We start from the raw sequence: 13,087 nt of genomic DNA, 5'->3' as shown, positions 1-13,087 counted from the left end.
CCCTTACACCTGCCTCTTCTAGAAGAAACAGCACAACGTGTTTGTGTTCAGGGTTGGCAGGGTGTTTTGTAACGGGTCAGACAAGTGGAGGATGTGCGCGTCCCGAGGAGGCTGACACGGAACGGCTGAGCTGTTCCATCGTATCTGGTTAGTGCTCTGTGTTGATGCCTTTAGATGCCTCCAGCTCAGTCCATGTCGTGGTACTGCAAGGCTGGTTCGCTCCTCGAAGGGCCATGGCATGAAATGGAGGTCCCTAGAAGCAAGAAGAAAGGTACAGTACTGACGAGTCGGCCTTGATCTATTTATGTATTTCTAAACTATGTTTGCCAATTATATCTGCACTGTTTGGAGGCGGGACGGGGAAGGAGGAATCAGAGTGTGGACACAGTATTTAATAGACGGAGACCTGTCCTGTGTGAGCCAGGACACCGGTGAGAGGCTGTCCCACCGCCTGGCGCACGGTGGTCAGTATGGGGAGGCGCCTGAGCGGACTGAACGGTCGGTGGGGGCAGAGGCGGAGCAGGCTTCATTGGCTCATAACACGGTGTCGAAACTGTCTCTGTTACTGCTGGAGGTGATGACAGGCGGCACGGTGCTGCCACCTTTGCTCTTGCCCTTTCCCTGTGAGCTGTGAGGAGGGAGGCAGGGGCTCCATGGTGCCAGGTAAGGCTCTGGGTTCTGAGGACTGCGTGGCATGAAATCTCCCCCTGTCTCCTCCACCGCCTCACAGAGAAGCAGGGTCCTGAGCGGAAGAGGATTAAGAAGGAGCCTGTCACCCGAAAGGCTGGACTGCTGTTTGGCATGGGGCTCTCTGGGATCCGAGCCGGCTACCCCCTCTCCGAGCGCCAGCAGGTGGCTCTCCTCATGCAGATGACTGCCGAGGAGTCTGCCAACAGCCCAGGTGAGCCCCTGGGTTTGGGGTCATCCTAGGGATGGGTGCCCACGTGAAGGTGTCCCCTTTCCCATGTGGAAATGACCAAGATCCTAGAAGCTTCTGTGACCAGGGACACCACCCCTCACTGACGTCCCTGCTTGTCCTCTCTTTGGCCTGCAGTAGACACAACACCAAAGCACCCCTCCCAGTCGACAGTGTGTCAGAAGGGGACGCCTAACTCTGCCTCAAAAACCAAAGACAAAGTGAACAAGCGAAACGAGCGTGGAGAGACCCGCCTGCACCGCGCAGCCATCCGCGGGGATGCCCGGCGCATCAAAGAGCTGATTGGAGAGGGCGCGGACGTCAACGTCAAGGATTTTGCAGGTGAGCACTCATGAAAGGACGGGAGGCTTTGCTCTGGCCCCCGTGTGCTGGAGCCCTCTGGCCGAGTGAGCACCAGGTCTCAGAAGGCACAATTCCAACCTGGGAGTCAGCATGATGGGAATCAAAGCATGTGCACAGGACTGGGGGGCAGTCCTCGCTCTTACACCAGCATAATTTGCTGCTTCTATGGCATCAGTGTTTTGGGAAATATTTCAAAGTAAGATTGTTTTCTTATTTTTCATTATTTTTAAGAATAATGAGGCTTGGGGAATTTTTAGATACCACCCTGCAGTGTTATGGAAACCCCAGTTCTGTGGCAGAGGAATCCTCCTCCCTGGCTACTGGAGGAGGTCTGCCTCTGGCGTACTTGGGGAGAAGCTGCCTGGCCTGAGACGGCGGAGCCGAACTGACCTGAGGGAGTCTGTGCAGCAGCTGGGCACTACCTTGTATGCACGGGATATTTGGCGCGAGGCTCTGCTGTGGATTCCAGCCCTGTGTTCTGAGTGTGGGGAGAACAGAAAACGAGCAAAGCAGTCTTCATGACAGACCCATCTAGATTTTTCCCACTGCCCTAGTTGGTGGTTGTCTGACCCAAAACTAATCTAGCCCTCTTTTTTTTTTAAAAAAGATTTTATTTATTTACTCGTTAGAGACACAGAGAGGCAGAGACATAAGCAGAGGGAGAAGCAGGCTCCCTGTGGGGAGCCTGCTGTGGGACTCGATCTCAGGACCCCAGGATCACACCCTGAGCCCGCCATCCAGGGAGCCCAGCACCTTTTCTTAAAAAGCCATTTTCCTAAGTCAGGATTTTCCGAAGTCCTGGAATTTGTGTCTATGGGGGTGGGCCTCTTTGCACACTGACATTTGAGGCCATGCTTCCTGGTGGCCTGTTGAGGCTCTGGCAGAAGCAGCCACCAGGGGAGGCCTCCGTGTGTGGCCTCAGCCTCATGCTCACAGAGGGTGCACTCCCAGGCCTGCAGCCATGGCGACAGGCTCTGTCATCCTCCCCAAGTCCCTCCTCAGCCTCCCCAGTATTCTCCTCATGTTTCTGGCTCCTTTGGGCCAAGGCTGCTGCCTGTTACCCTATGTTCACCGGTCCTCCATCCCAGGTGATCCTTGCAAGTTGTTAATGTTCAGAGTTAACTAGCTACACATCTTGGAGCGAATGAGGTACTGCAGTAAAGGACACACAGGGCCTCCCAGGGCTTGCGGCCCTCCCTTGCAGGCACCACCACCAATGCACTGGAGGGTGTGGCCTCAGGACAGGAGTGGTGTTCTCGAGGATTAAATAACATAGGTCCTAAGTGTCTGTTTCCAGGCTGGACAGCACTGCACGAGGCGTGTAACCGGGGCTACTACGATGTCGCCAAGCAGCTGCTGGCCGCAGGCGCGGAGGTGAACACCAAGGGCCTGGATGATGACACGCCCCTGCACGACGCTGCCAACAATGGGCACTATAAGGTGAGCGCCGCCCCACATGTTCCCTGGCTTGGGCCTCCTCCCATCATCCCTGTTGGCTTGCATGTTACCTGCCTACCCCTCCCCTAGCAGAGCGATCCTCTGCATGGCTCACTCTGCTCATCCTGGTTCAGCACCTGGTGGCCTCTTAACCACTCATGGCCTGTGTGACAGGGCCCTGCTCTGGCCGTGCAGGTGTGGTTGTGTTTGAGCAGGTGAATGATTGTACCCATAGGGAGGGGGTTCAGGGGCTACTGCCTGCCCATCCTCATCCCTGTCCTACTCACTGTTAGCGTAGCCAGTACATGGGAGGACTATTGTAACCAGCCTGGGAGCAGCAAGCACCCAAGTGTGCCATCTCCCCAAGAGGACTCAGCCCCCCTGGGGGACACAGCTCTCTCTAGATCTGAAGCAGCAGATGCACAGAGAGGGCAAGGCTCTCACTGCAGTCACTACCAGACCATCGTGATGAGGCCCTGACCAGAGATGGACATTGGGGCATGGTGAGGACAGCACCTATAGACCAGAATGCACTTCTAACACTCCTTTGTAGCTGCCCTGCCTGGCCGCTGTTGGCTGATGCCAGGGAACTAGAAGCACTGAGCGTGTGATGAGAGGTTGGAAGGTGACAGGTCACCACGGTGGGAGGAGGGATTCTGAATGAAAAGATGCCCACAGTGACTGGAGAAATCTGCACGTGGGTTCTGTGCTTGATGTTAGGGATTATAGATGACTTTTTAGGTAAGATAAAGGCATCATAGTTTTTTTTTTTTTTTTTAAGGGTCTTTTTAGAGAAATCTACTGATAAAGCTTATGAAATGCTTGAGATCTGCTAAAAATAGCCAGGGCAGGGGGACCATATGGGTGACATGAGGCTGCTGTGAGCTGGTAGCTGATAGAGTGGAGAGGAAGGGGATTTCCCTTTGAATCTCTATTCTTTCATAATTATTGTGAAACCATCTCATGAGATAGACTGTGGAAGTGTTGTGAGGGATGGGGTAATGGCCCTCAGAGAAACCCCTGCCCAGGTCCTGGGACCTGTGACCTCATGTGGGTAAGGGGACTCCACAGATGGGAGGAAGCAAAGGATCAGGAAGTGGTGGCCTTGGATTATCACATGGGCCTGTAGCCTTAGGGTCTGTATGACAGACCTCTCCTGGCCAGGTCATGGTTCCCAGCAGTGGCAGGAGGGAGGAGAGCATGAGGGTGGCTTGCCCCACGTTGCTGGCCTTAGTGGAAGGAGCCAAGGGACATGGTGGCCTCCAGCGGTTGGGATAGCCCTTGGCGGGCAAACAGCAGGGACACAGCACCAGGATCCCAGCACCACCAGGGCCCCACGCGCAGGGAAAGGAAGGAGCAAACACCACCCACACTGTAGGGTCAACAAGATCAGTTTCAGTCTTGGTGAGTTGGAGGGCATGCTGAATCGCTAGAGTAGGTGTCTGGCCCGGTCAGGGAGGCCACGGCATCCTAAGCGAGAAACGGATGTGTGAGCGACCTCCTGCCCTTGTTATGGGTTCTTTTCATGCTATGTTCTCCAGAACAAAGCTGTGATTAGATTTGGGATTTGCACTTGAGTCCAGGGAGTGGCCGTCCCCCACGTGTAAAGCACAGGTGTAGACAGTTGGACAGAGCTGCTGAAATGTCACCCTGCATGTTTATTATTCACAGGACCATCCTTACTCAATGTAACACAAAGCATGGAAGAGGCGATCTTTTCTAAAATAAATGAAAACCCAAAATAAACCTGCTTACGGAAGCTTGGTCTTTGTATCCTCTATTCTGTCACACCTTTCCCTCCCCCAAAACTTTCAGAACGTGCCCACTCCCCGTCAACCCTGCCGGATGGCAGCTCATCATTGGCGGGAAGGGAGTGCACATATGAGGAGATTCTGGGGGTGTGGGGACCCCATGGAGAGCGGGGAGGACTTCTGCAGTGGAGAGCTTGAAATGGGGTGGGACACCGCTAGGGTCTTTCCTGCAGGAGAGGCTCCGGCTCAGAGACCCCGCCGGATTGTGTAGTGTACACAGACGGCTTCTGGTCCTCAGCCATGGGGACGGAGCGCTGCTCTCTGGTTCAGCATAAGGCTCTCTGAATGGGCTGCAGTTTCACCCAGATGGTGGTGTGCTTTGTGTCTGTCAGAAAGCTCCCTGATATGCCTGTTGCTGTTTTGTAGGTGGTGAAGCTGTTGTTACGCTATGGAGGAAACCCTCAGCAGAGCAACAGAAAAGGCGAGACGCCACTAAAGGTGGCCAACTCCCCAACCATGGTGAATCTCCTGCTGGGCAAGGGAACCTACACGTCCAGTGAGGAGAGCTCAACCGGTCAGTGACTTGGGTGCCATGCTATGTGTGTCAGCTGGGGTGGGGGTGCAGGGCATGGGCCTCCCAGTGCCACAGGGCGCCAGAAACCATATGGGCACAGTGGGCCTCCCTGCCTCTGTAGACACCTGTGCTTATAAAGGAGCTTCTGGACTGCCCAGACCTGTCTCTGGGGTTTCCTTGCCAACAGTACTAGGGGCTGGCTCTGTATATGCCGGCCCTGCCTTCACACAAGCCTCTCTCTGACTTCCTGCTGCCTGGGGTCAGCCTTCCACATCACTAAATCCACTAAATCTGGTGAAGAGCTCTCCTTCCCCCGGCCAAGGGCAGCCCAGGCCTCACACACAAAGCACTCTCCCTGCGCATGTCCTGCGCAGTTGCTGTGAATCTGCCTCTGACCATTTCCTCCCTGTTCCCAGCAGAGAGCTCAGAGGAGGAGGACGCCCCGTCATTCGCACCTTCTAGCTCAGTTGATGGCAATAACACAGACTCTGAATTTGAGAAAGGCCTGAAGCACAAGGCTAAGAACCCGGAGCCCCAGAAAACTGTGACACCTGTCAAGGACGAGTACGAGTTTGATGAGGATGATGAGCAAGACAGAGTCCCTCCAGTAGATGACAAACACTTACTGAAAAAGGATTACAGAAAAGAAACTAAATCAAATAGTTTTATTTCTATACCCAAAATGGAAGTGAAAAGTTACACTAAAAATAACACAATAGCACCAAAGAAAGCGGCTCATCGCATCTTGTCAGACACGTCGGATGAAGAGGACGTTGGTGTCACCGTGGGGACAGGAGAGAAGCTGAGGCTTTCGGCACACACGATCCTGCCCAGTAACAAAACACGGGAACCTTCCAACTCCAAGCAGCAGAAGGAAAAAAATAAAGTGAAAAAGAAGCGAAAGAAAGAAACAAAAGGCAAAGAAGTGCGATTTGGGAAGAGGAATGACAAGTTCTGTTCATCAGAGTCAGAGAGCGAGTCCTCAGAGAGCGGCGAGGACGACGGGGACTCGGTGGGGAGCTCCGGCTGCCTCAAGGAGTCCCCGCTGGTGCTGAAGGACCCCTCCCTGTTCAGCTCCCTGTCTGCCTCCTCCACCTCGTCTCACGGGAGCTCTGCTGCCCAGAAGCATAACCCCAGCCATGCAGACCCACACGCCAAGCACTGGCGGACAGACAATTGGAAAACCATTTCCTCTCCTGCCTGGTCGGAGGTCAGCTCTTTATCAGACTCCACAAGGACGAGACTGACGAGCGAGTCTGATTGCTCCTCTGACGGCTCCAGTGTGGAGTCGCTGAAGCCCGTGAGGAAGAAGCAGGAGCATAGGAAGAGGGGTGGCCTGCAGAGCACGCTGTCAGAGAAGAAGAACTCTTTTCACACCAGCGTGGATGGTGCCATTCCCAAGCTGGACAAGGAGGGCAAAGTTGTCAAGAAACACAAAACGAAACACAAACACAAAAACAAGGAGAAGGGGCTGTGCTCGGCTGGTCAGGAGCTTAAGCTGAAGAGCTTCACTTATGAGTATGAGGACTCAAAGCAGAGGTCGGATAAGGCCATCCTTCTGGACAACGACGTTTCCAACGACAACAAGCTGAAAGCCCTGAAGCACGACCGGGAGCATCTCAAGAAGGAGGAGAGACTTGGCAAAGTAAAGGCAGAGGAGAAGGAGTGGCTCTTCAAAGACGAGATGCTCAAGGTTTCCAAGGATGAAAAATCCCTGAGAAGAATCAAAGATATGAGCAGGTCTTTCCGAGAAGAGAAGGAGCGCTTGAATAAAGCAGAAAAGGAGAAATTAGTGAAGGAAAAGTCTCCAAAAGAGGAAAAACTGCGACTGTACAAAGAGGAAAGGAAGAAAAAGTCCAAAGACAGGCCCTCAAAGTTAGAGAAAAAGAATGACTTTAAGGAGGACAGACTTTCAAAGGAGAAGGAGAAGACTTTCAAAGAAGAGAAAGAAAAACTCAAAAAAGAAAAGGTTTATAAGGAAGACTCGTCCGCCTTTGATGAATACTGTAACAAAAGTCAGTTTCTGGAGAACGAAGACACCAAGTTCAGCCTCTCTGATGACCAACAGGACAGGTGGTTTTCTGACTTGTCCGACTCCTCCTTCGACTTCAAAGGGGATGACAGCTGGGACTCTCCAGTGACGGACTACAGGGATGTGAAGAGTGACCCTGTGGCCAGGCTAATCCTGGAGACAGTCAAAGAGGACAGCAAGGATAAGAAGCGAGAGAACAGGGGCCGCGAGAAGCGAGACTATGGGGACAAGCGGAATGACAGGGATGCCTTCTTCAGGAAGAAGGACAGGGAATGTCTGGACAAGAGCTGCGAGAGGAGGAAGGAGCCAATGGAGAAGCACAAAGGCGTCACCAGCTGCCTCCCCGAGAAGGACAAGAAGAGGAGGGAATCTGCCGAGGGTGGACGGGACAGGAAGGACCCCCTTGAGAGTATCAAGGAGCGGAGGGATGGCCGGGCTAAGCCCGATGAGGCATACCGCGAGGAGCTCAAGGAGCTGGCGGGTGAGGCTGGCTTCAAGGACAGGCCCGACTGCGACTTTGGAAAGGGCCTAGAGCCCTGGGAAAGGCTCCATCCAGCCCGAGAGAAGGAGAAGAAGGACAGAGGGAAGGGGGATAAATACAGAGACAAGTCCGGCGACAAAGATAAAAGTGAAAAGTCTATCCTTGAGAAATGTCCGAAGGACAAGGAATTTGATAAATGTTTCAAAGAGAAAAAAGATGCCAAGGAGAAGCATAAAGATACACACGGCAAAGACAAGGAGAGGAAAGCATCTCTCGACCAAGTTAAGGAGAAAAGGGAGAAGACTTTCCCTGGGCTGCTCTCCGAGGACTTCCCTGAGAAGAAAGACGAGAAGAAGGGTAAGGAGAAGAGCTGGTATATCGCAGACATCTTCACTGACGAGAGTGAGGACGAGAAAGATGAGTACGCGGCCAGCGCACTCAGGCTCGGAGAGGCCGGTGATGTGGCGCGGGCAGATGGCCCCACAGACACTGAGCGGCCCCGGAAGCACTCTGCTGAGCGGCAGCACACAGACAAGAAGGACCGGGAACTCCGAGAGAAGAAAAAGGAGAAGGGAGCTCCAGATGGGGCCAGGGACAAGAGAGAGAAAGTTCCCGAGAAGCACAAGGACAAAAAGGAGAAAGAGCCTGCAGAGAAGTACAAGGACAGGAAGGACCGCACATCGGTGGACTCCACACAGGAGAAGAAGAACAAACAGAAGCCCCCGGAGAAGGTGGAGAGGAGGCCTGTTGCCGAGGACAAGACCAAGGGCCGGCACCGGGAGAGGCCGGACAAGGAGCACTGCCGTGACAGGAAGGCATCAAGGAGTGCCGAGGCTGAGAAAAGCCTGCTGGAGAAGCTGGAAGAGGAGGCCCTGCACGCCTACAGGGAGGACTCCAATGATAAGGCCAGTGAGGTGTCCTCGGACAGCTTCACTGACCGTGGGCAGGAGCCTGGCCTCAGCGCCCTCCTAGAGGTGTCCTTCACGGAGCCCACCGAGGACAAGGTCAAGGACAAGGAGAGGCACAGACACTCTTCATCTTCGTCCAAGAAAAGCCACGATCGAGAGAGAGTCAAGAAAGACAAATCTGAGAAGAGAGAAAAGAGCGATGACTACAAGGACTCCGGTGGCAGGAAGGACCCCATCCAGTATGATAAGGACTTCTCTGATGCTGATGCTTACGGGCTCCCTTATGGCGCAAAAGCTGACACAGAGGACGGGTTAGAGAAAGCCCTTGAGCTCTTCTCCACAGAGAAGAAGGAGAAAAATGATTCTGAAAGAGAGCCGTCCAAGAAAATAGAGAAGGAGCTGAAGCCCTATGGGTCGAGTGCTGCCAGTGCCCTCAAGGAGAAGAGGAGGAGAGAGAAGCACCGGGAGAAGTGGAGGGACGAGCGGGAGAAGCACAGGGACAGGCACGGGGATGGGCTCCTGCGGCATCACAAGGACGAGCAGAGGCCTGCGGCGAGAGACAAGGATGCACCCCCAAACCCGCTCCGAGACAGGTCCAGGGAGGACAGCCTGAAACTCAGCGAGGCCAGACTGAAGGAGAAGTTCAAGGACAATCCGGAGAAAGAGAAGGGTGACCCGGCAAAAGTCAGCAACGGCGAGAAATTGCCAGTGTCCAGAGACCCGGGCAAGAGAGACGCCCGGCCCAGAGAAAAGCTGCTGGGTGATGGCGACCTGATGATGACCAGTTTCGAGCGCATGCTTTCCCAGAAGGACCTGGAGGTCGAGGAGCGCCACAAGCGGCATAAGGAGAGGATGAAGCAGATGGAGAAGATGAGGCACAGGTCTGGAGACCCAAAGCTCAAGGAGAGGATGAAGCCAGCTGAGGACGCACGGAAGAAGAGCCTGGATGTCCCTCCAAAGAAGCCGCTGGCGCTGGACCCCGCCCTGAAGGACAAGAAGCTCAGGGAGTCTGCTCCCGCTCCAGCAGCTCCCGAGAACAAGCCCCACCCAGGGCCAGCTGTGGACACCAGGGACTGGTTGGCAGGGCCACACATGAAAGAGGTTCTGCCTGCATCTCCCAGGCCTGACCAAGGCCGGCCCACTGGGGTCCCCACGCCTGCCTCCGTGGTGTCATGCCCCAGCTATGAGGAGGCCATGCACACGCCCAGGACGCCGTCCTGCAGTGCTGATGACTACTCTGACCTCATGTTCGACTGCACAGACCCTCAGCCTGTGTCCAGTACATCCACCAGCGCCTGCTCCCCATCCTTCTTCGACAGGTTCTCAGTGGCAGCAAGCGGGATCTCAGAGACCGCGAGCCAGACGCCCACAAGGCCGTTGTGCACGAGCCTTTATCGTTCGGTCTCTGTCGATATCAGGAGGACCCCTGAGGAAGAGTTCAGCACTGGGGACAAGCTGTTCAGACAGCAGAGCGTGCCCACGGCATCCAGTTATGACTCACCAGGCCAACACCTGGAGGACAAGGCCCCTGGGCCCCCGGGTCCTGCCGAGAAGTTCGCCTGCTTGTCTCCGGGGTACTACTCCCCAGACTATGGCATCCCCTCCCCCAAAGCAGATGCTCTGCACTGCCCACCCGCAGCTGTGGTCAACGTCACCCCCTCCCCAGAGGGTGCCTTCTCTGGTTTACAAGCAAAGTCCCCCCCTCCGCACAGAGATGAACTGTTGGCCCCATCCATGGAGGGAGCCCTTCCCCCTGATTTGGGCATTCCCCTGGATGCCACAGAGGACCAGCAGGCCACTGCCGCCATCATCCCCCCAGAGCCCAGCTACCTGGAGCCACTGGATGAGGGCCCCTTCAGCACGGTCATCACGGAGGAACCCGTCGAGTGGGCACATCCGGCGGCCTCAGAGCAGGGCCTCTCCTGCAGTCTGATTGGGGGCGCCCCTGAGAACCCTGTCAGCTGGCCTGTTGGGCCGGACCTTCTGCTCAAGTCCCCACAGCGGCTCCCAGAGTCCCCGCAGCATTTCTGCCCCACTGAGGCCCTCCACCCTGCTGCCCCAGGGCCCTTTGGCACCACAGAGCCCCCTTACCCAGGCTCCCCTGACGCGTACCCTCTGTCAGCCACTGAGCCTGGACTTGAGGGTGCCAAGGGTGATGAGGTAGAGGCTGTCCCAGCCTCCGTCTCCACCCCAGAGGAGCCAGCCCCCTTTGCCGCTGCTTCCAGGCTGGAACCTTTCTTTACCAATTGCAAACCGCTTCCAGAAGCACCTGCCGATGTGGCCGCGGAGCCTTCGTGTTTGACCACGGTGACTCAGGTGGAGGCTCTGGGGCCCATAGAAAGTAACTTCCTGGAAAATGGGCATGACCTGTCGGCGCTCAGCCAGGTGGAGCCAGTGCCCTGGCCTGATGGATTCCCCAACTCTGAAGACGACTTAGATCTTGGGCCTTTTTCGTTGCCAGAGCTCCCCCCTCTTCAAGCAAAAGATGTTTCTGATGTTGAAACAGAACCTGTAGAAGAGACTGCCCTGGCTCCTCCTGAAGATGCCCCTGCAGGGCCCCCTGTAGTCCCCAGTGGTGGAGACATCCCTGCATCAGCTGCCGAGGAACAGCCTGTGCTGCCTCCTGACTCGGTGGCCCCCCGGCTCCCCACTGAGCCCGAGCCCCCTGAGGAGCCCCAGCCAGATGCAATGTTGGAAGCCACGGTAGAAGCAGGCACCGTGTCAGAGGGTAGGGTCCCCGAGGACTCAGACTCCAGCCTGGGGCCCGCGGCAGCACCGTTGGAGCAGCCTCCACCAGGGAGTGGAGAGGAGGAGGCCGAGGGCCAGGATCTCACAGCCGCATCCCACAGTGTGCCTGACACCCCTGTGGATGGTGTGGCCCAGGCACATGCAGTGGACGGGGCAGGCCCCCTGGATAGTGCCAGTCTCGAGGGGCCTCTGGGCAGCGTCCAGCCTGAAGTGACAGAACCAGAACCCAAACCTGCAGCTGAAGCCCCAAAGGCGCCCAAAGTAGAGGAGATCCCCCAGCGCATGACCAGGAACCGGGCTCAGATGCTAGCCAATCAGAACAAGCAGAGCTCACCTCCCTCGGAGAAGGAGCCCGCCCCTGCCCCTGCCCCCAGAGCAAAGGGCCGCTGCTGTGAGGAGGATGATCCCCAGGCCCAGCACCCACGCAAGCGCCGCTTCCAGCGCTCCAGTCAGCAGCTGCAGCAGCAGATGAACACGTCCACACAGCAGACACGGGAAGTGATTCAGCAGACCCTGGCTGCCATCGTGGACGCCATCAAGCTGGACGACATCGAGCCCTACCACAGCGACAGGTCCAACCCATACTTTGAATACCTGCAGATCAGAAAGAAGATCGAGGAGAAGCGCAAGATCCTCTGCTACATCACCCCTCAGGCACCCCAGTGCTACGCCGAGTACGTCACCTACACGGGCTCCTACCTCCTGGACGGCAAGCCACTCAGCAAGCTGCACATCCCCGTGGTGAGTAGCAGGGCTGGGGCGCCTGGGCTGCTGCCTCCTGGGACCAGCCTCCCGCTCAGTGGTCCTTGCTGGCAGAGCCCCTCTGGCTCAGGAGACCTGCTCGCTCGGCTCTGTCACTCATCATTTGTCCTGCGTCTGCTCCGCGGGGTCCTCAGTTGGTGCCTGTGTGCTGTCCACCTCCACCCAGCTCTCTGCCTGCTGTGACTGCACCCTGTGCACTGCACCCCCCCCTACCCCCCCAGTGTCCTCTCTCCTCACCCTGGATGGCCCTCCTCCTTCGTCAGGCACACCTATGCAGCAGTACTGCTTCTTGACCCTCGAGGGTCTGTCTCACCCCTTTACCACCCCAGGGACATAAGGGCCTGGCCCCTCTGAGCCCTGCCACACTTCTGTGCTGGTTCCCAGTAGCCCCACATTGCTGCCTCAAAGCCAGACCCCTCCTTCCACGAGGGCCCTTCCCACCTCCCCGAGGTGTACCCTCCGTGGGTCTCCCAGGCTTCTCCATGCAGAGGGCTATCCTCAGGCCTCCCAAGCCCACCTGTAGGCACTGCACCCAGAGCCCTCTTCTCCCTCTCTGCATTCCCTTGGCGTCTGATTGTCCTCCACTGGTACCTGGTGACCCCGTGTCTGTGCAGACGTGACCCATCCACGCCCTACCATGCACACCACCTCCTAACCCCTTCAAGTCCACGTCTGAGCCATTAATCACACATCTTGCCCCTCACGGCTTCCCCTGCGTGGGCTCCTGCCTCCTCTTTGCACAACACAGCCAGACTTCAGCCTTCCTCTGTTCTGCTTTCCAGGATCTCAGCCCAGGTGGCTGTTCTCACCCTGCACCCGTGAACTGCTGCTTTTTTGGGGGGGAGAGGGGCGCCAGCACACTTTGAAGAAAGGCTGAAACTTCTTTATGCCATGAGGCCCTCCTAAAGAAGGCCCAGGCACACAGCCCACAGGGCTAGTCTGAGTGGGAACCCCCCAGAGGGGGTCACGTTGGACGAGGGTGCTTTCAAAGCTGCTGAGCTGGCTCCCCTCTAAGCACAAAGCACAGCTGACCAGGACTGACATCCAGGGCCTTCTGATCCAGGACAAGTGGCTCTGAGTGTCAGGTTCACAGGGTGAGGCAGTGGGAGGTGTGG

At 56.3% G+C, this 13,087-nt stretch overlaps 1 protein-coding gene across 10 annotated transcripts in view; it reads left to right on the top strand.

Annotated features, from left to right (window-relative positions):
• ANKRD11 (ankyrin repeat domain containing 11) overlaps positions 1-13,087 on the top strand; it is a 190,401-nt gene that overhangs the window by 171,750 nt on the left and 5,564 nt on the right. For 6 of the 10 annotated variants that reach the window (XM_072819605.1, XM_072819602.1, XM_072819604.1 and 3 more), the window contains 5 exons: positions 731-901; positions 1,055-1,258; positions 2,577-2,719; positions 4,894-5,041; positions 5,458-11,951. In XM_072819605.1, the coding sequence (XP_072675706.1) occupies positions 731-901; positions 1,055-1,258; positions 2,577-2,719; positions 4,894-5,041; positions 5,458-11,951 (7,160 nt within the window). Of the gene's footprint in view, positions 1-174; positions 272-730; positions 902-1,054; positions 1,259-2,576; positions 2,720-4,893; positions 5,042-5,457; positions 11,952-13,087 lie in introns of all 10 variants that reach the window. The other 4 variants (XM_072819608.1, XM_072819607.1, XM_072819611.1 and 1 more) reach the window with 3 other exon arrangements.

Source organism: Canis lupus, chromosome 3 (genome assembly GCF_048164855.1).
Source record: "Canis lupus baileyi chromosome 3, mCanLup2.hap1, whole genome shotgun sequence".
Lineage (NCBI taxonomy): Eukaryota > Metazoa > Chordata > Mammalia > Carnivora > Canidae > Canis > Canis lupus.
This window is presented reverse-complemented; position numbering and strand designations above follow the sequence as displayed.